The sequence below is a fragment of the Xylaria bambusicola genome (genome assembly GCF_022495145.1).
Source record: "Xylaria bambusicola strain CBS 139988 unplaced genomic scaffold F5B22scaffold_58, whole genome shotgun sequence".
In the NCBI taxonomy this organism is placed as follows: Eukaryota; Fungi; Ascomycota; class Sordariomycetes; order Xylariales; family Xylariaceae; genus Xylaria; species Xylaria bambusicola.
In genome coordinates, this window is record NW_025953611.1 from 86,391 (window position 1) to 107,283 (window position 20,893).

Consider the following 20,893-nt stretch of genomic DNA (forward strand, 5'->3'; position numbering starts at 1 on the left):
ACAGCCACTTTCCAACCAAGGCCTTTCTGTGGACGTGGGATGAAGAGACTCAAACTCCCGTGCGATCAGTAAGTTCTTACCACAGCGATTGAAACACATGTCTATTCCTTGAAGAAATGGTGTCTGAAATGGGATCGGAAGTACCCGAGCGCTTGAATGCGCCATTGGAAATTGCTGTAGCCCCTCTACTAGCTGTAATAGCATAATATTTTTATAAAGATTGTACATTCGCTATAGTGGCATGTATGCGTCTAACCAACACAATGCCCCACCACCACCTGCACTAGACCTCATGTCACTAGGTACTTCACCGGGGGAGGTAAAGATGGCCCGAGCAGTCGCCACGAGAGCATCAATTCTCAAGCTTTAGGTAATGGACCATGGCAACCAGCTCGCTCGCTCGCTCCCACTCGGTGGAGCCTGATATTAGGCTTGAAGATTACCTCGATGACAAGCTGCAATCAACGGCGGATTTCGAGAACCTCGACAACCTGATTGCTAGTGTCGAAGTCCAACGCAGCCAGCTACAGACGCAGCTTGACGATGCTGTGCGCGAGCTCGAGGAGGCCCGTCGTTCGGCCCAAGATCGCCAAGGTGGCCTTTCCAAGTCCATTTCCGAGTTCCGTTCTCTCCAAGAGAGTATAGATGCCCGTCTCCAGATCGTCGCAAACTCGACCGCCCCCGACGAAGCCATCCAACGCCTCGAAGGGCCCATGAAGCAGCTCCATAAGATTGAGCTAGCGTATCAATACGTATCGCTTCTTCACGATGTGGAAAACATGCGACTGGTGGCCCGTTCCCATGTGCTGCATAGTCCGAAAGCCGCGCTCGAACCATACGCACGATTGAAACAGCTCTGTCGGCGACTGAGAGAGCGCCAACCCCTCGCAGATGGAGCTGCCACCCATCTCGTGGAGCATGTCGAAAACACCACTGCTGCCCTCTGGAAAGAAATGAAGAGCATCGTGTCGCAAGAGATGGAAGCCGTTCTGAAGAGTCGTAATTGGCCGCAGGGGGTCGACACGAACAGCGAGATGGATTCTGAATGGCTCCAGTGCTTTGAGAAGCTTGTTGACCTACAAGTCCCCGAGGTACTCTACTCTGAAACACCAGTTACTCTGCTGCCATTTGAGGTTATGGTGAAACCATTCACCCAATGGTTCCGATTCCAGTTCTTGGGCAACAACGCTACCAGCACCCCTCAGGCTTTCGGCGCCTTTTGCATCCCGCAATTCATATCGCTTATCGAGAAATGGGAAAGCTTTTTCCGTGAAAATGTTGGGCACGTACTGTTTTCGAGATTTCGGGATACCAGCGTTGGAGAGATGTCCATATACCTTGATCCAGCTTCTGCCCTTGTCACGGCATTACTTCCCGTCATGCGAGAGAAAATCGAAAGTGTGTTAAAGGAAGCCCTCCAAAACCCCCAGTTTCTCAGTAGCCTCATGATACAAATCATGAACTTGGATGATGAACTGCGTTCAAGATTCGACTACGATGGTGGCAATCAAGAGCAAGGTTGGCCAGGCCTGGCCTCCGAGGTCTTGGACAAGCATTTCGATGCATGGCTGAAGGCCGAAAAGGAGTTCGCTCTTGAACGCTTTCACGCGATACTGAATTCAGCCGACGCAAGGAACATTGACTACGATTATAGCATAGCTGGGAAAATGAAACCCACATATGGAGCTGTCCGAATGACTGATTTGCTCAGGACTGTCAACTCTCAGTATGAGCGTGTTCGTCGATTTTCTCACAAGCTACGATTCCTCATCGATATCGAGCTCGAGATATTGGACGAGTACCATGATCGTCTCAAAGACTCATTGGATGCATATTCCGCCATAACCTCGACAATTGGTCGGACATTGCATGGTGTCACACGTGAACAAATAGCAGCTTTAGAAGGAACAGGCGCTTTTGAGACTCTGTGTAAGGTACTAGGCAGCTCCGACCATATTATAGCTACTCTCAAAGACTGGAGCAATGAAGAGGTGCGTTTCAATATCCAGTACTTCCCTTTTGACTCTGCTAATCGGTTTCAAGTTCTTCATCACGCTATGGGAAGAGCTACAAGCACGAGCACGCAAGAATAGTAATCAGGATACTATTGCAGGTGGAATGAGCCATGAAGCTGTTAAAGATCGTATTTCTTCAACCGTCGGAACCGATGAAGACACGGGTATCTTGTTTGACGAAACCATTGCCGCTTACGGCTTTCGACGCAAGACTGCCGAGGAGTATCTGGTCTCGGCTTTGATCGATTCTCATCAGAAGGCGTTTCGGCCATATCTGAGTAAACCTCAATGGACTACCATAAGTAGCGATTTGAATAGTGAGCAGTCTACACCCCCTTGACCACGAACTTCTGCTAATTGGGAGCAGTCGATCCTTCACAGCTTGCTATTACACCAGAACTTGATGAGCCCCTAAAGGTTGGTGAGCCTAAAGTTGAGAACTTGACCTGGTCGCTAACAGCATGCTAGATTATGAAACGAAATTTAACATTCTTAGCCAATGCTCTAAGTACCGCAGTATATCGACGGATCTGGCGGACGGCACTTGAGAAGGTCCAAGAAATGTTGTGGAGTGAGGTCCTTTTGAGACAAAACTTCACCACCCTAGGCGCAGCACAATTCGTACGAGACCTGCAAGCGATCTTCTCGTTGGTTGATCGCCACATTCCGGAAGGCTCCTTAATTAGGAGTACGCTACAGGATGGTGCGCAATTACTAAGTCTCCCAATTGAATCGACTACTGGAGGTGTCACCTTACAGCAAGCCACCGATCGTATATTTACTGATAATACCGAAGCGAAGAAGATGCTCGCAGCGTTGGACCTGGAATCATTGAACCCCGCAAACGCACGAAAGATATTGCAAAGAAGGGTTGAAAATAGTGAATAGGCAGATAACTATCAAATACTTTACTTTCTATCTATCATGACCCTGATCTATGTTGAATGTCCGCGCGAAATGGGACTTCACCGTAGCAGTCTCCGTAATTCAAAACGCCAGAAAATGTCACCGAATCCCAGATGAAATGCTGCATACTGTTATGTCTCGGCTCCCTCAGCTCATAGCTCTCATGGTCGCCTCGACCACGGCAAATGTTCCAGCGCTGACAGGCATAGCACGCAGCAGCGTCGGCGCCAGACCCTTCCAGAAGCCGCGCATGCCCTCGGCACGCCACGTCTGCGCGAAGCAATCCCGCATGCTCTTGTAGCGCATGTTCGCCCCGAAGCCGTCCGTCTGCATCTTGCTCTTGATGACGTCGAAGGGGTAGCTGCCCAGCCACAGAACCTCGCCGGCAAGCCCGCCGTAGAACGCAACCTTGTACGCGGGGACCTCGCTGCGCGATATGCCATTCCGCGCCGCGTCCGCATTCATCATCCACTCGAACGCCAGGAACCACATGCCGTACGCCTGCGCCTCGCGGATGATGGTGACGGCCTCGCCGCGGTACACGCCGCGCAGACCGCCGCCCTGCGAGCTGAGCTTGCGCACGCAGTCCACGGGGCCGGCGTACAGGCGCGCCGCGCCGTGGGGCTGCGTCTGCAGCCGGATGCGCACGTGCTCGATGGGGCCCGAGATCACGGAGTTGGCGACGCCCGCGAAGGCGCCCGCCGCGTAGTACTGGCCGTAGCTAAGGTCCTTGGAGGCGCGCAGGGAGCGCCCCGCGTTCAACGTCTCGAAGTACCGCTTCGCGTACCCGAAGGCGCCGAACTGGATCGACACGCAGGCGCCGATGCCCAGGAGGGGCGTCAGCGTGCCCTTGTAGAAGGCCAGCGGGCCCTCGTTCGCGTAGATGTTCTTCGCGGCGTCGAGGGCCGAGCTGTATTGTGTCGTTGTCTGGAGGCGCACTTTGACGATGTCGAAGGGTTGGCCTGTGGTTAAGAGAGGGGCTGTCAGCGCGAACTGTGGGTAGGAGTCCCAATTGCTGGGAATAGAATCGCGGAATTTGGGATTATTTAATGGGAAAGGATTGGCTTACCGATCAGGACTTGCGCAACTCCTCCGACGGCGCCGGCGAACAGGTCCTTCGCCGTGTCGAGCGAACTGCCCTTCGCATCGATATCCTGCGCCGCATCGGCCATTTTCCTTGTTGGCCCGCGCTCGCACACTCACTCGCTCGCTCACTCACTGACTCCTTCCGGATACCGGCTGCCGAGGTCGATTCTCGCGTGATCAGGAGGTCCGATGAAAGACTGTAAGAGCGCGGATAAGTCAGCGAGCGTGTCGGGGGGGCTGGCACTTTGAGGAAATTGAAGCTGGAAAGCTGCTGGTTGCGTCGCCGATATAGGAGGGGTCCGATGGTGGGAGAGATAAGGAGTTGGTTCGGGATTCGGTAATTCCTCGACTGCGCCGGCCAATGGCGTCGGTGGGATAGGTCAGGTTGGTGGAGAATCGATAAGTGATATGACTAGTCTAGGGCGAATATAGAAGAGAGCTGAACGTGAACTCGAGGACAAGAGGCTTGTGTGCTTGGATACTCTTACTTGATTCTTACTTAATTCTTACTTGGCTCTTATTTGACTCTTACTTGATAGTTGGAAACTTGTATATTGTGTGTTCAATAACTAAATCAATAGCTTAATCATCAGCTTGGTACTATCTCGACCGAGGAACCATGTCGCCTTCTTTGACAATCGAAAAATATCAGTGTAGCAAGAGATTTGAACACCAATAGACTATATATAGACTATATTTCTACCTCGCTTCGAAGTCAGAAACCATCATATACTCTTCAAGTGTCTTTTCAGTTTTGTATCTTTCCGTTTGTTTAGTCTTGTTGTAGCCATCGTTACAAGTAAGTCCGATAGGTGCGCGGACCCCTAGGGATGGTATTCACGCAACGCTTCATTTCCAGATTGCCCCAGGAAAAGCTATCGATGTTGGCCCGTTGACCACGTCGGGAGATCCTTTGCCGACCATGGCTTGACAACTTGTTCAGGCAAGTAGGAAACCTGGTTACGTTACTAAACTTTCAACCTGTAGTGAGCCACCACATTGTAGTGCCATACATTAGCCGGGCGCGCTATTCAGACTAGTGTGGTGTAAGTGTGGTTGTAAGCGCGGGCCGCTCCTGTACACACCTTAGCCTAATGCCACATGGCCGTCGCATTAGGTAGACACTTTTGTGTAATTACTTAAGCCTTTGGCGCTAGGTGCATGTCTAGATCTCAAGATGATTATGAAATCAAGCGGACGTACGACGTGAAATGTGGTCATTAACATCTGTGGTGCCAGCTATCGATATGGCTATTCATCTTGGACAAAAACAAAGTCAGGCAAGATGCTGAGGAGAGAGACTTCATAGCTTTTTCGCATCTTCCAGAAAACAATAAACTGCTCTTATCATTTTCATTTATTTCCAGTCCCAGTTACGCTGATAATCTGTACATCCACTAAATAGGTTTAAAGAACAAGGTGGTCAAGGGGTTAGGCTTTCGCTACCATTAGGACCTCCGTACAACAGAAGTTTTAACGTTACAATTCAGATTTGCCTCCCAGTCGCTAGTCGTCAAACTCAGATATTCTAACCTCCATACGCTAGGTGATTCTAGTGATTCACTTCAACGATCGGGCCAGTATAGATCTTCCTCGCCCACCCCGCATAGTATACCAGACAGAACAAGAGAACTGATCCAAAGACTAACACGGAGTAGTTGAAAGTTGCTGCTGTAACTTCGCGACCCGAAGGCCAGAAGCTGAAGAAGAAAATGTAAAGGAGATAGGCGCAGGCAAAAGCGTTGTTGGCGATACCCATCGGCCCACGAAGTCGCCAGGGGCCCCAGGTCAAATCTGAGCCCATGGTGTTGGTGAGCACATCATCATCCTGTCGCAGTCGGATCCCGCCCGTCGTTCTGCGGTAGAGAAGTAGTGCAGCAGCAATGAAGTAAGACCCAAACAAGCCGGCAATAGAGATGGAAATCACCCCGTTGAACGCTGTCGAGTCACCAATGTTGACTAGCGACAGAAGAATCGCAATGACTGTCGTAACAAGAACAGCGTATTTGGGAATTCCAGTGCGAGAACTAACTTGCTTCAAGTATGTGTATCCAGGTAATGCCCGATCACGCGAGAAGGCCCAGTACAATCGCGAAGTCGACGCTATACAGTTAGTTGTAGCACTGAATGACATCACCACGATGATGGCAGCCATTACCGCCGCGCCGGCCGTAGATCCTACAGCGTGCTTGAAGATGGCCATATAAGGGTATTGAGGGTTCTCGGCCAGGGCTTGGTCGATATCGCCGATTGAGAACAAGGTAGCGATCAACATGGCAAAGCCTAATGTCCCGTTGATTGCGAGACCTGTGAGAAGGGAGCGAGGTATAACCACAGCAGCGTTACGAATCTCTTCTGACATCTGGCGATAATTAGTACACATCATCGGGCCTGAGAACCAACGACAAATGAGTACTTACATGGATAGCGCCATCACCTCCAAGGAATGCGAACACATTGCCCATAATGCCAATGCTGAAAGACAAGCCTTGTGTTTGCCAGCCACCAAGATTCAGAAATGTATCGAACACATCAGCAGGCGTATTATGCTGGCTCAGAAGGGCTAATGGGAAAATAACAGCAAAAAATCCAAGAACTAAGCACTCGTGTCAGTCGCATGCTATCCTTTCATTAAAGTTCGACCCGGAATATTACTTACTATGAAGAATCAATACAAAACCCTCGAACCTAGCGAGAAGAACACCGATAGCTGCATTGATTGCGTAACCAGCGAGCATGACACCCCAAAATAGGAGCGTCCCATGCCAATTCTGATAGTTCTCTGCGTATTCTGGATGAGTGAGTAGGATGAGGCCTTGGATCATGGTGCCCGTAACGAAGCCACCAGACGCCACTAGTGACTGCCAGCCTGTAAGTGTCAACCATCCCGTCAGGTACCCAAGGATCTTCCTATAGCTAGGTGGTGCAAGCATGGAGACCCAGTGGTACTGGGCGCCAGAGGTCGGTGCCATCGAAGCCAGTTCTGACAACGTGATGAAGGTGGAAAGCGTCCCGACCCAGACAACGAGAAAGCCGTATATGATTCCAGATGGCCCGCCACTGATATAACACGATTAGTAAATGATGCGTTGCGAGTAAGACCAGTGCGCGCATACTTCTGTAACCCTGCCAGGAACGTACTACTTGAAGTCAGCAATGTAATTGATTATTAGAGGTTGTGCTCGAATCCCAACTCACATCAACGAACCCTCCCAAGTGATGAGCACCGTGCAACTGAACCCCAGGATCGTCAAGAAGCCAAAGTTCCTCTTCAACACAGGTTTCTTCCCCAAACGCGCGAGAGCAGCATCATCTCTAGAGTCACGTGCCGAAGTGACGGAAGAAACGACTCCGGGCTGCGCGTGCATGGCCACCTTCGACTCGCTATCAGAATCCATGGTCGTAGAACAGAGGCTGTGCCAGATGTATTGAGTGTATAGTGTTATTACTAAGGAACGAATGAAGAGATGGGAGGTCGCACGAAGAGCGAGGAAACCACGTGGTAAAAATGCTTCGAAGAATCAGGGAGAATGAGGATGGAATAGGGGGGGCTGGCTCTCAGATGAAGCCACCTCTTGAAACTACCCCATGGATGGCCGACGAGTAGCAGAGCCGGAGAGCGAATCTGGATCTGAGGAGTGCGATGTTGAGAATATCGATCGAGCCACAATTGACAACCTTAACCTTGGCCCAGGATTCCTCTCTCCCCCCCCTGGCCAATTTTTGTGGGCGGTTAGTTCAGCTCGATTAACTCAATACCACCCACCCACTTCGTCGATACTTGTCATGCAGATTCGGACCATTTTTCTTCATACCTACTTATGCATGCTTTTGAGATGCATGGGCGCTGAAGACCTCGATGCTACCTTGTTTCTTACTCCTCGCGCCCCCCCCTCACCACCTTGGAAATCTCCGACTCTAACCTACCTACCTGTCCGCGATGCTGTGTTTGACCCGTCTACCCCCTAATAATACTACGCACACCGGAACGCAATATTGGACTTTTTTTTTCCCTTGTTACGGAGATCAACGTGTCCGGTGTCGCGTGTCTTGCTTGGTGTCTCGTGAGTACTCCTAGTCGCTTAGATTCGCAGTATCTTGTTACGTTACCTAGTTGGAAGGCCTTGGTGTCTTAGTGTACACTAAGGGTACGCAGCTACACCACACTAATCTCCAATTACCTGCATGAACAGCGCCGCGTGTCGGCAAAAAGAAAAGGTTGGAGCTGTGGGCTAATATTTGCCCTGAAGACGTTAGGTCTACTGCAATGCGTGTCGTGTGGTGCATACCTGCTGCACATGATTTGGTTTTTGACGTTGGGGGCCCTCTAAGATGCTGCTTTCGAGCCGACTCGTTGGGGTTATCAGTTGTAGGCTATGTGGCATAGGTACCTATATACGGTTGGTGTTGTTTATTTTGTCCTCTCAAATAGAGTAAATGGGGTATCTACAGCGCTAAATCATATGAATCTAAGTGGTATACTTATACATCTGCTCAGAAACGAAATCAACGTATTCATAGCCAGTTTATCATCGGAGTATGTTGCACAGCATATTCGTGTACAACCAACCAATATCTCAGCCATGCGAGTATGACATATACCCCTCTCCATCGGTGGTAATTGCTTTTGTCGTTTAGGAAATCCAGCTAGGTATCGTAAAAGTTCATTCGTAGTATCGTAAATAAGTATCGGCGGTATTCATCTACTCGCGCGATAAGAACAGGCCACCGAACTGACCGTATTCTCTAGTCCATATGTGCCAGCTTCGTTTCTGTCTCTCGACAGCTCCTCTTCGGATCCGTGTATGCTTTCAACCCGGTTGACGTTTGATTCAAGACTTTCCATGAAAGGCCTCAGATAAGGTGCGCATGCTGTGATGGTACTTATAACCAATGTTGTCTGATTCAGTATTATCGGTATCCATAGGCTACCAGTCGGGTCTGAATATGAGAATAGTTCCAAGAACACCGCGAGTTGTGCCGCGGAAATTCCGACAACTCTGTCATTTAGTTAGGAGATAGCTTTCAATTAGCTCCAATGAACAGGTACTTACAGAAGTCGTACAAAGAATATCGACAATACTATGATTTTCTTGGAGCGTGGTATTTGCAAGCGTCCGATGATGAAAGCATAGAGTGCGACAGTGAAAATGTCAGTCAAAATGTTCAAAATCGCGACATATGTCCACCAAGCTCGCTATTAGCGGTTAGCATTTCCATATAGGGTCGGTCCAACGACGTGAAAGCATACCCGATCAACACATCCAACCCCGTGGAAATAGTCCCATGGTGTTGGAAGTGCACATTGAAACAGAGAGACAAGCACAGATGTGAGTACCCAAAGACCAATGGTGCCTTGAAGCGCCCAGTCGAGGTTCCTATGTGTTGTGCTGCGACTGAGTTGCCGGATGAAAGCAGAGATTGAGCATTTGATCAGGGCCAAGCTAATAATGTAGAACACGATGCTCGCGTATTCTGCCTATTCGACGCCACGTATTAGTTTTCGTGTACCTGAGACTTGAATTGGAAAATCAAAATACCTTCAAGAAAGTGTCGATGGCCGCGTCACTTATCTCCCGCGCAGGCACACCCAAGTCATCGGCAACGCCTATAGATATCGAGATACATTGAGCAAGATATGCAACCTGTTTAGAGTTAGATGTTTATTCCCGGGTGTGTGTCATAAGCTTTTGGACTCACCTGTGCAGTGAGCATGATGTAATCATCCCATCCTAGTCTACGTGTTAGGGCATATTTCGTCCCAAGGCGCGCCGCCACAGTTAACACGGACACGACGAAGATGAACCATAGAAGAAGTTGTACCGTGCTGCTTTGGCTCATAGCGGCATGGTGTTCTTGATCCATCGTGAGCGTGTCCTTCACAGACGAGTGGTTTCGAGATCAATTCCTGAAAGCTTAGTTGACGCAAAGATAATAGATTGTTAATTGCGAAAATCCCTCGAATGAATTGTTATTACTAACATAGGCCTACAAGAGGCCTACCAAGCCGGCTCCAGGAACGCCGACTCCAATGTGATTTTCTACATTGGAATACGTAGTAGGTATAGCCCGCGGTGAGCGGCGCCGTCTAAGGCATGCTCTCTGCTTGTGCCTATAGTACCCGGAATCCGTGGGGCGTCTCGGCGCGCCAGGAAGTGTTACATCAATAACAGATGAGAGTAGGGTGGGACTATCTGTAGGTCGAATGCGACACAATGACAAAAATAAAGCAAATGCATCAATCGGTGCAGCTTAGAGTCTGGGCAGGGCAGACTGGGCCGTCATTGACGCCTCGCTATAGTTTACCTAATATGGACATGATGCTGCATGAGACTTATTGGTCCCTTGTAGGGCCAATCGTCACGCGGAGAGCGACTCCAAGTGACTCTGGGTTACTTGGTCGAGAAAAGGATATCAAGCAAATTCCTCAAAGAAGCTTGGTATGACCCCAATTGCCGAGATCTCGGTGTCCGAGATGGCCTCATCGTCCTCGATCTAGTAAGCTGTGAATGTGGCGTGATATATTGCCCGTTGTTAATGTAACCCGCATAGTACCATGCATGTGGGTGGCTTTTACACGATCCGGGTTAGATTGTGTGCGATGCTTCTGTGCTGCTTTCTGTGAGACTTTTCTGCTCAACAGACCAACAGTATTTTCAGGCGGCCCCCATTGTCTCATTCGATGGCGTCTGTCTTGTAACGTGACTACCCCGCCTCTCTTCTTCTTTCGCATCCAGGGTCCTTCCAGGGATTCCTGTTTGGATGATTCCCTGATAAGCTGTTGGCTAGGATCCGGCTCCTCTCATCTAAGCCAATCGCTCAGCTCGAACCGACCAGCCGTTAGTTACCCTGGTTCGTAGCGCCACTGTTATACAGGCCTAATTGGCCCATATAGCAAATTGTATGTGATTGTCAGTACAAGTTGCAGCGGCGACAGGCCAACATGCTTGAAACATTTTGTGTTTAATAAGGTCTCAATGCCTTAGCTATTTCGTCGCCAGGAATCTAGTCTCCCACATAATCCCTACCCGTCGTAATCCTCAGTCATGGCGTTGAAGCTTCAAGAAATTGACCCCGAAAAAGATTTCCCGGCACTAGCCAGATGCCTGTTTGAATCTTACGAGGATCCTCCACAAAAATTTTTCCATGTCTTTTTCCCGATCCATGGTACTGGATCCGAGGCCCGTGAGGAGGCCATCAAGGAGGCGGCCGATCGTTTGAAATTATGGCATACCCATGACCCTTCGAGTTATTGGCAGAAGGTTGTCGATGAAAGCACTGGGAAGATCGCAGGGGGCTCTCTTTGGAACATCCACGAGCAAAATCCATTCGCCAACCCCCCTGCCTCGGCACCAACTTGGTTTCCAGACGATGGATCCCGCAGATTCGTCGAGAAAGCGCTTGAGAATCATAGTCGGCCGCGGGCCACGGTAGCGCAGAAGCCCCATCTCTGTAGGTCAACCTCTCCCTGCTCGAGATTGGACAGTTACTAACCCAAGCCAAGACCTCTTCATCATCTTCACACATCCAGATTACCGCCGCAAGGGAGTTGGACAACAATTCATGGACTGGGGTATGAAGAAGGCTGATGAGAAAGGATTCGACTTCTACTTAGACTCTACCCCATATGGAAGGCCATTATATGAGGCAAATGGGTTCACCTACCTCGAAGAGAATGTAAACATCCCAAAAACTGAGAATCCGGATGAGAAATGGAAGGAAGTGGAAGACAAAGTCGGTCCTTTCACGTTCTGGCTCATGGTGCGGCCTTTTGGCGGCAGCAAATCTTCATCCGCCGATTAAGGATGATGTCGAGATAAAGTTCTGAAACGTTCCGATGAGTTGCGGACGACATTAGTCATCAATACGATGTTTTCCACGCGCTTGGGCCTTCCTAAAATGGCATGTGATAATGATCGTGGTATTGAAAAAGCAACGATTTTTCAGTCACTTTCGTTTATAGGTAGGACTTTATCTCAGGCCATTCACACTGTCAACGGTGAGTCAACTATTCAAGTTGAATTCTTTACATGCAAATAAAATCACCATAACGCTCCAGTTTGACATACTCCCACGCCGCATAACAGGTGGCTACAGTGGAACCTGATATCTTCAGATAAGCAAAGTTTACACAGTATAATTAGACTTCATACGCCAAAGAGATATAACATAGTGCTCAATCTTGATGTCCAGAAATTGTCATATTTAGAAGCTGCTATATCGGAAACGAATTTGCTACCCAAAAAGGGGTCCAGGGCCACATGCTGTGGCGTTATCTCCAGCGTAATCCCATACTGATCTACGTCCCTAGGCTTCGACGACTGACCCTTAAGCACCTGTTGTTGCCGTTAGCCACGTTCAAACAATAATGAAATCAAAACTAGCATGATGACTTACAAATTCTCGACCGGCATGGATAGAGGGTCTTGTGGAGATTAACCAACAGGGAGGATTCCGATGGGGAAAGCGTTGGTACGGACGTCAACACCCCCGACGGGAAGTATTCCAACAGGGAATGCGTTAGTTCGAACATCGACCCCTCCAACTGGGAGGATGCCAACCGGGAACGCGTTTGTGCGGACATCGACACCTCCAACTGGAAGAATGCCAACCGGGAACGCATTCGTGCGGACATCAACGCCTCCGACGGGGAGGACGCCCACCGGGAACAGGTTGGCGCGAGCGTCTACTGTAGACTCTGTCGCTCGTGTAGGGTTAACTTTGACCCATTCCTCAGAGGGAACGGCTGCTTGGATGTTGACGCTGAGCTTCCACGGCTGGATCCTTTTATCTTGGGTTGCTTCATCAAGCTTGGCTTGGACGAGAGCCTCATACTGGTTTGGCATATTGAATAGTATTGATAGTGATCGATGAAGGATGAGACTAGATCAAGGGCTTGTGAGATTAGACGGTTTCACCTGAGCGGATAGATCTTCCGATACCCTGTACTTATATATGTCTATCGTGCCTAGGCAGAGAATGATACAACTGTGAGTCTATCCAACCTCCATTCTCCACTCCGTCTCAATGTTCAAGGCATGCCTTGGACCTTTGCACTGCGACGTCACGGTCTCCGTGTGATGAGTGGCAGGATGGGCGATGTCACTCGAGGTATAATCCCTGTTCACTTGACATGAAGCCTCCCCCTATCATGAATGGAGGTCATGTGTGCCGCGATTTCATTCTGACGATCCTATCGAAACATCTCGATCGTATGATGACCCGATACCAAGGATAGGCTGATATGCATCGTGATAGGGGGTTAGTAGCTTTGTTCCGGGTAGTTGGATAATTCATACATCTAGTTTTTGTAAGTCGTGAGCTAGTTCAAAACCATAGGCTCTGGGTTACCCGGGCAATCTCACATCCGTCTAGACAGGTCTATTTTCTTTTTTGTGAAAAGATGATCCTTTGCAAGCCAAGAAAGTCGGAGTAATCAATGGATAGCATCGGCATGATTTAGGATCAGGCCTTCAAACAGGAATTCGGAATCAGCCAATCCGAATAAGCAAAACACCATAGTTCATTGGTACAGTAATCCTGGGTTGTACCATCTTCGATATCGCGTTGTTCTTTCTTTTTCCAACTGATGCTCTATTAGGTTCAATCTCAATAGTTTTGATTGAGCTCCACGAGTTATCTATTTTGACAAGATACCGGTTCAGATTCAAGCAGACCTTATGTGCCATGTCTGAGACTGCCTATGTTCGTTTTCTCCAGTGGAGCTCCCTGTATGAGAAGGAACGTCCCTTTCAAATATTCACGGAGCTTCTACCTGAGTCCAACGATCAAAGAAAGACGAATCTCGTCTGGGATGAGAGACAGATCGAGGTCAAAAATTTCAGGGCCAACGCCGAGCGATACCAGCTTGACACTCATGGCTTTTCTACACGTCATCTTCCAGGATTCCGCGACCTCATGGACAAGGAAACCATCATAGAGAAGTACTTGCCTGCAGTTCAGGAAATGCTTCAGTCCCAACTTCAAGATGTTGGCACTGTATTTGTTTACGATTGGCGAGTAAAGACAACCCAAACTAGCCTCACAATCTGGATTCTGTTGACCATTCTATTATTTCTCACAGATTCGAAACAGTCGTCCTGAGACAACTGACGAGATCATCAACTTCAGTGATCAGACTCAGCCGCTACTTCCGAGTAACTATGCGCATATTGATGCAGGTCCTGTTTCAATCTTTCAGCGTATTCAAAATAGCTTTCCAGCCAATACAGACAAGATCATACGCCAACGTATCAGAGCTGTCAAGTAGGTACCTCCCGCGTCTGATCTGTGTCAGCCGACTCTTGCTAACTCGGTATTACTTTTCTTTCTTCAGTGTGTGGAAACCACTCTGCAATCCCGTTGAAGAATGGGCATTAGCAGTTTGTGACGGAACCACTGTCAAGCCTGATGATCTGGTAGAGACAGACTCGGTCCGACAAGGGAGTGTCAGCACAAACTACTATGCTAAATATGCGCCAGATCAGCAATGGTACTACTTGAAACATCAATCGCCAGATGAGGCGTTAATTTTCAAGCATTTTGACTCTGAACCCGGTGTCCGGGCACCATGTACGAAGGCGCTCACAATTCTACACCAGGGGGATGCTAACCAGGTGGCTTAGATGCTTTGCATGCTAGTATCCGACAGGACGTGCCGATAGGCGTAAAGCCAAGGCAGAGTATCGAAGTCCGTACACTACTATTTTCTGAAAAGTTCGAGTCTGAGGGGGAGATCTGCGTGTAGATCCAAAAAGGGAAGATGCGTGTCGCTGGCCGTACATAGGCGTTAGCTTGGGACGCCTTCTGTATCCAAAAAGATTAACGTCTTAGATAGCAAGTGAAACTAGGCACCCGGATCGGGCCGTTATCCGATCATGATTAAGAGCCCCATCAGAGAAGCTTTAATCGAATGGAGAGACGTGAGGGATAAAAAGCAACAAACTGCAGACCGCTACAACTGTTCGGTCCATGTAGTCCTAGTTTATCGTAACCCTATAAGTCCTACCTGAAGATAGCCTCAAAACTTCTTGTCTTGTGATGTACAGGTAGCTGTGCCACATCCACATTCAGGGCTGTGAGGGGAAGCCCAAGCGGTGACGGTCATATTACCCTTTCCTCCATGTCGGTAGAGGTTCGATCCCGTCCGCCACATGAGCCACACCCGATGCTTAGACGCTTGGCAGGCTGCTTGCCAAGCGGCCGTATTGACCTACATATGTACCTACTTACTTGGGTTGGTAGGTAAATAGCATCAATACGACTCAGAGTGAAAGGACCTCTGCAGTACTTTACAGCTAACGCGCCGATGGATGCTGCCTACGTAATGTGCGGGTAGCATTGTTGCTACTATCTAAGCGATCACCCATAAGACGCTCTGAATATTCAGCCGGCGGCCACTGAGATATCGAGGTGTGATCATGCTGAAGGATGATACAACCAAGCTATACCAGCTATGTGTACAGACCTAACCCAGAGTCCAGACCCGACCACGCATCTGCGTTGCTGCGCCATCCGTGAGCCAACAGTGTAACGTTGAGACCCCGCGATGTTGCTAGAAGATTGCGGGTGCATGATAAGGGCTAACCCAGAAATCCAGCTCGATGACATTCAACAGGTCGTATTGCATAAAGCCTAAGTAGCATTTAATCAAAAATACCTACGGTGCCCTGATGACACCTACCCTACATGCCTGTGGCTTACGGCGACGAGCCGATACGATGTGGAATAGGTAGTAGAAATACCTTGCAGGAGACACACGGCACATTTGCGACATAGCTATTTGATTCGTAACTAGTTTGCCTAACAAACCTTCCACAGGAGGGTGTACGGCCAATCATCCCACCAAAGCCGCATAGTTATGTCTTAGCAGAGGACCATGCATACATGGTACCGTACCTTAGTGTGTGCGCCATCTTTTGGGCACATCAGGCATTCACAAATAGGCGCCAGCAGCAGGTGGTGTTACTTCGGAGGGCCTGTTCATGTTGCCGAAAAAGAAACGTAGGTTGGGAAGCCCATACTGTCGGAGTAACGTAATCTTCCATAGAAATTGCAGTGTTACAAGGGAGTGCGCTGTTTGGTATTCCAGACACTACGCTATGATCATGACCTTTGCTGAGCCAGGTTGGGTCCAAGCACTACTCTCTATCACTTACACCTTTATCCCGCCCACTGTATCCCCCACGTCGTTTTGTTTCCACTTCCTAGTGATTTTCGTACAGCATTTCATCGAGGGCTCGCGATAAGTTGTTGGCTTCCAGCTATTCTTCAACGCCAAGGCGCGATGACGGTGTCACAAGCCGAAAATGAGGTGCTGCCTCCTTCGAGTCTCGAGAAGGGCTCGATATCAGCAGGTGTAGAATGCACGGATTCAGATACAATACCGGCAGACAAAGTACGTAACTCTAGGCCTAGGAACAAACCCAGAACCGCAAACTGCTGAGCATCGTTGACACTGACCGACGTGTCCAGAGCGTCTGGACGGCGGTCGACGACCCCGAACGCCCTTTGTATTGGCCTCGGCTCAGAAAATGGACAGCGACAATGATCATGTCTGCCTTTTCGTTCCTGCAGCCGTTATCAGAAACGATGCTCGCGCCAGCTGAGAAAACGATCTCGGACGAGCTACACATCAAACAGGAGTACCAGTGGTATCTGGTGAACTCGTTGATTCTAGTCGGGGTCGGATTGTCACCGTTGCTGCTAGCACCACTATCCGAAGTGTACGGCCGTAAGCCTGTCCTTATTGTAGCTAGCACGATCTTCGTCATTTGGAACGTGGCATGCGGAGCGTCTTCTACTCTCGGCCAGTGAGTATTATCCCTTGTCACCTTCTCCCCTGGACTTGAAAGCGATGGAGTATCGGGTCTTTCTAGACTCAGTCATATACTAGAGGCACTTGTGAATGCTCGGATCACGTCGATAGTCGCTACTGCTGACCCCGACTGTTATTAGAATATTGGCTTTCCGACTTTTATCCGGGTTTGGCGCCAGCGTTGCAGACGCACTTGCTGGCGGACTTATGAGCGACCTTTGGAGTCCAGAGGAGAGAGGGAAGGCATTCGCGTTCTATATGGCCGCACCCCTTTTAGGGCCAGCTCTAGGTCCCATCTTAGGAGCATTTATCTCTGAGGGCACAAATTGGCGATGGATCTTCTATGTTACGTCTATCGCGTCAGGAGCAGTGATAATTCTTGCGATTACCTGCCTCCACGAGACCTACGAACCTAGACTGGAGCAACGACGAAGGCGGGCAGCTGATAAAAGCTCGTTGAAACCAACGATCTCATCCCAGAGCACGAAAGCCTTTCTTGAGCTTATGAGGGAGAACTTGCAACGACCCTTTCGTATGCTGGGTACGCAGATTATCATCCAGCTCCTCGCTACCTACATGGCCCTGCTATACGGAACTATGTTTCTGTTTCTGTTCGTGTACCCCCTTCTTTGGACCGAGCAGTACGGCGAGAGTGTCAGCATTGGGAGCTTGAACTACATATCATTTGCTTTAGGGCTGATCCTTGGTGTGAACATCGCCGGTCACCTTAACGATTACATATACCTTAAGCTCAAGGCGCGCAATAATGGAATCGGCCGTCCCGAGTTCCGTGTTCCTCCAATGATTATTGGAACTGCACTCGTACCAATAGGCCTGTTATGGTGGGGATGGACTGGGCAAGCAAAGTTGCACTGGATATTGCCAAATATTGGGAGTCTTATACTGGGTACGGGCGTATATTGTTGCTCCGGATGTGTGTCAGTCTATACCATCGACGCATACAGCCGGTATGCGGCATCGGCTGTTTCTACCAACCTGGTAGCACGAAGCCTAACAGCTGCCTTCTTCCCGCTGTTCGCGCCATACCTGTTCGATGCTTTGGGTTTTGGCCTCGGCAGTACGGTTCTCGCTGGAGCGTTCGCGGTCCTCGGATCCGTTGTTGTATTCATCTTATGGTTCTTTGGAGAAAACCTCCGCGCTCGCAGTCCTTATTGCGCGGCCACTGGTAATTGAGGCTGGCCGCAATTGGGGAGCCAACGTTCTATATTACATTGACCCTTTCGACAACGAAAAAGTGCTATTAGAGGTAGATTTCCTATCCTATTACTGGTCTGCTTGTACTTGAATTTTATGCAGCTGATATGCGCTCAAATACATTATGATCTCAAAATCTAGCCGCATTAGCTTAACAAACCACCTTTCGTGGCTCGATCTTAGGCTCATATACGATAGTAACTCGCTCGACCACCTATTCTATTGCTGATCAATAGTCATCAAACTTGTCGGTCGTTGGAAACGAGACCTTTGTGGTTATTCGATCTTTGAACCATTCTAACTCGTCAATCGTCAGCCAGTTCGGCGAATACTCTCGTCTCTTTTCGGTTGGTTCTCCCTTGTTAACGACATAATTAGAGTGTTGAAAAACTGGAGTGGGCGATTCACCATTCACGTCTACCTCGTAGATGTCGATCGTGATAAATATAGTCACATCTACCAAATTGATTTGGTCTATATCCAAGCTGACCCAAAGTTCGAGATTTCGGTACACAGACGGCTTTATGCGCCATACACACAGAAGCTGATTAAACTGGCGACTCCTAGCTTGGAACCCTCCCGTGTCTTTTCGCACAAACTTGTCTTTCAGCTGGCGTTTCGTCATACAAAAGCGAGCTAGCCCTGTGGCATGTTGCAAAACTTCATGAAAGTCTGTGTCTGCCTGGGCATCACGTAAAATAGGAACAAACACCATCCATGGGTATTTCGAGGTACCCAAGACAATTGCGAAGCAACGTATGGGGAATATACCATCAACAGACTGGCTCTTTTTGTCGAAAGCGGCGCTAAATGTGAAGAATAGTGCCGCATGTGTTCCCCTGTGCCCAGGTGGGATTGAAATTGAATGTTCAATAGGATGATAGGTGGCATGGGGTAGACAAAGCACATCATCTAGCACATATTGGTCTTCTATCCTTGTTCGCGACTTATTAGGCGCGCGTAAGATCTGGAAGCTTGCTGGAAGTGGTGGTACGGTTTCGATAGGGGGGTCTTTTACGACTAACGCCTTGGGGCCTGCCTTTGTCCAATGCTCTGGAAAGACGAGGACTAGCGGTCCGATGCGTGTATAATAGAAATAGTCTCCCTTTTCCACCGGGACACCTATATAAGCTCGAGCTGTATTGCGAGTGGTGCAAGCTAGGATGATGAAAGAACGAGACCCCCTTTCCACTACAGGATACTGAACTCGCACGCCGTTGCCGTGTATGACGGGGGGATGACTAACCACTTCGCTTATAGTCTGCATTATGTCGTGTTTGGTCATAAAGTCCATTGGGGAATCCGCGAAAAGCCCATGCCTGTTAGACACCTGGAACTCACGTAGAAAGACCTGGATGTCGGTGAAGACTTCTGGCGCACCCCACGCAAAAAGAGATTGGTCGTCAGACACCCTCAGGATCTCCTGCTGTAGTCGCAAAAAAGCTTTAGTGCCTTCGCCGTATATTAGAGGCATATTTCGTTTCCTTGAGACTCTTCCATATGCAATATTCAAGTTCGCCGGGGGTGCTGTCTTTCAGCCTTGGCAGGCTAGTCAAACATACACACGGTTAACACCTAGTCGATATCTACTTAGCCGATCTTTACGGTTGCATCCATTCCCTTAGAACTTATCTTGGTCCCTCAAGCCATGGTGGCAGGATTCAGTACAGTCCATTACAAATACTCAACTATTTCGCTATTTGATAGGTTACGACTGTTGTTATTGCGAAATGCGCTCGGAACTATATTTCCTGATAGGTAGCTAGCCCCAAATGAGAGCAAAGCTACCTAGGTGCTTACATGCTGCATGCGAGCACGGCATACTAGTAATCAAAGTCCCGCTTGATGATATGCTGTCTTGATTCCCTATCTTGATATTTGATTGAATCAAACGAGCAACAACCTGAGCTTAGCGCTGTTAATGGAGTCCAAGGGGCGTCTACCAACCGATTTCATTGTCATACACAATGATCCGCCGAGCAAGAGGTTACTAACAAATCTGATCAGTGGAAAAGTGTATGATATTGAATAAGACCTTACGCCGCAAATGATGACAACCGAAGAGCGGCGTCCAAGTAAAACACAAGATCGTGTACGCTAGAGCTAATCGGTCCCGAACCCGCCAGGCAACTCAACAAGGACATTCACATGATCGACATACGTACATGTAAGCAGTCGGCAGATGTAACAGGAAAGCGGGGAGATACCCATTATATCAGTTGATGCGATATCTACCTATCTTCTGCATTCTCTCAGTGGCTATGGCCCCTTATCCCATTATGCTTCAACTTGGGATCGTCCGGTACGTTCAACAAGGACTCCAAGGCAATTAGAACAGACTACTTGACCTGTTTGCAAGGAAGAGCTGTTTATAACGATATTTGCAGATTCTGAATTGAAGCCGGGCTCAAAGGGATGGTCCGTCCAGGGGCCATCTCGACAAGGGGTGCATCATCCTTGCTGACTTAGCGGAAGGGACTTGATAAGACCCCGCCTACGCAAACCCCTTCCCCGCAGGCCGCTATTTAGACTTCCGCCTTCTTCTTCATCGATATACTCAGTCTACCCTCTGCCCGCCCTTGGTCCACTTTACCACTAATATAGTGGCTCTTATTCGTGATTCAGTGAAGGTAAGATAGTATAGTTGGCCAACCTACTTTTGAATATTCCAGGGTAGCTCCATTACTCCCTTAAACAGTTAGTTGCCGAGTGCTGAAAGGTCGGGACGAGACTGCACACAATGGATGTCATGCTTGGGGTCTGTCCGACTTCCGCCTATGCTCCATCCATGCGTCCTAGCAATTACATATAGGTAGAGCTCAGTGGGTTTCGGAACGGCTACGACCCTGACATG

General features: G+C 49.0%; 9 protein-coding genes across 9 annotated transcripts; 4 read left to right on the forward strand and 5 right to left on the reverse strand.

Moving 5' to 3' along the window:
- Positions 1–332: 332 nt before the first annotated feature.
- F5B22DRAFT_624012 (RINT-1 family protein) lies at positions 333–2,925 on the forward strand. The gene is made up of 4 exons (XM_047976096.1): positions 333–1,991; positions 2,044–2,332; positions 2,383–2,432; positions 2,484–2,925. The coding sequence occupies exons 1-4, from the start codon at positions 381–383 to the stop codon at positions 2,901–2,903; spliced, it is 2,370 nt and encodes a 789-aa protein (XP_047826614.1). The 5' UTR covers positions 333–380; the 3' UTR covers positions 2,904–2,925.
- A 60-nt stretch (positions 2,926–2,985) lies between these two features.
- Positions 2,986–4,291, reverse strand: F5B22DRAFT_451431 (mitochondrial carrier domain-containing protein). The gene is made up of 2 exons (XM_047971966.1): positions 3,991–4,291; positions 2,986–3,883 (listed from the first exon to the last, which is right to left on the reverse strand). Exons 1-2 carry the CDS (start codon positions 4,091–4,093, stop codon positions 3,069–3,071), a joined length of 918 nt encoding a protein of 305 aa, XP_047826615.1. The 5' UTR covers positions 4,094–4,291; the 3' UTR covers positions 2,986–3,068.
- Positions 4,292–5,178: 887 nt separating this feature from the next.
- Positions 5,179–8,071, reverse strand: F5B22DRAFT_624015 (amino acid transporter-like protein). The gene is made up of 5 exons (XM_047976097.1): positions 7,206–8,071; positions 7,124–7,147; positions 6,667–7,067; positions 6,428–6,603; positions 5,179–6,369 (listed from the first exon to the last, which is right to left on the reverse strand). The coding sequence occupies exons 1-5, from the start codon at positions 7,403–7,405 to the stop codon at positions 5,560–5,562; spliced, it is 1,611 nt and encodes a 536-aa protein (XP_047826616.1). The 5' UTR covers positions 7,406–8,071; the 3' UTR covers positions 5,179–5,559.
- A 583-nt stretch (positions 8,072–8,654) lies between these two features.
- Positions 8,655–10,194, reverse strand: F5B22DRAFT_451557 (uncharacterized protein). The gene is made up of 5 exons (XM_047971968.1): positions 9,708–10,194; positions 9,548–9,652; positions 9,259–9,486; positions 9,062–9,204; positions 8,655–9,007 (listed from the first exon to the last, which is right to left on the reverse strand). Exons 1-5 carry the CDS (start codon positions 9,870–9,872, stop codon positions 8,707–8,709), a joined length of 942 nt encoding a protein of 313 aa, XP_047826617.1. The 5' UTR covers positions 9,873–10,194; the 3' UTR covers positions 8,655–8,706.
- Positions 10,195–10,960: 766 nt separating this feature from the next.
- Positions 10,961–12,126, forward strand: F5B22DRAFT_451630 (acyl-CoA N-acyltransferase). Its single transcript, XM_047971969.1, has 2 exons — positions 10,961–11,459; positions 11,512–12,126. Exons 1-2 carry the CDS (start codon positions 11,054–11,056, stop codon positions 11,808–11,810), a joined length of 705 nt encoding a protein of 234 aa, XP_047826618.1. The 5' UTR covers positions 10,961–11,053; the 3' UTR covers positions 11,811–12,126.
- Positions 11,689–12,853, reverse strand: F5B22DRAFT_660309 (uncharacterized protein; the record flags this gene model as incomplete). Its single annotated transcript, XM_047980267.1, has 2 exons — positions 11,689–12,343; positions 12,452–12,853. The coding sequence occupies 2 exons, from the start codon at positions 12,851–12,853 to the stop codon at positions 12,155–12,157; spliced, it is 591 nt and encodes a 196-aa protein (XP_047826619.1). The 3' UTR covers positions 11,689–12,154.
- A 385-nt stretch (positions 12,854–13,238) lies between these two features.
- F5B22DRAFT_451839 (uncharacterized protein) lies at positions 13,239–14,932 on the forward strand. The gene is made up of 5 exons (XM_047971970.1): positions 13,239–13,536; positions 13,609–14,027; positions 14,092–14,273; positions 14,344–14,579; positions 14,633–14,932. Exons 2-5 carry the CDS (start codon positions 13,695–13,697, stop codon positions 14,752–14,754), a joined length of 873 nt encoding a protein of 290 aa, XP_047826620.1. The 5' UTR covers positions 13,239–13,536; positions 13,609–13,694; the 3' UTR covers positions 14,755–14,932.
- A 700-nt stretch (positions 14,933–15,632) lies between these two features.
- Positions 15,633–18,254, forward strand: F5B22DRAFT_452242 (MFS multidrug transporter). Its single transcript, XM_047971971.1, has 4 exons — positions 15,633–16,404; positions 16,482–16,819; positions 16,965–18,091; positions 18,238–18,254. Exons 1-3 carry the CDS (start codon positions 16,294–16,296, stop codon positions 18,016–18,018), a joined length of 1,503 nt encoding a protein of 500 aa, XP_047826621.1. The 5' UTR covers positions 15,633–16,293; the 3' UTR covers positions 18,019–18,091; positions 18,238–18,254.
- A 14-nt stretch (positions 18,255–18,268) lies between these two features.
- On the reverse strand, positions 18,269–19,513 carry F5B22DRAFT_650774 (uncharacterized protein; the record flags this gene model as incomplete). Its single annotated transcript, XM_047979363.1, has 1 exon — positions 18,269–19,513. The coding sequence occupies one exon, from the start codon at positions 19,511–19,513 to the stop codon at positions 18,269–18,271; it is 1,245 nt and encodes a 414-aa protein (XP_047826622.1).
- Positions 19,514–20,893: the final 1,380 nt, after the last annotated feature.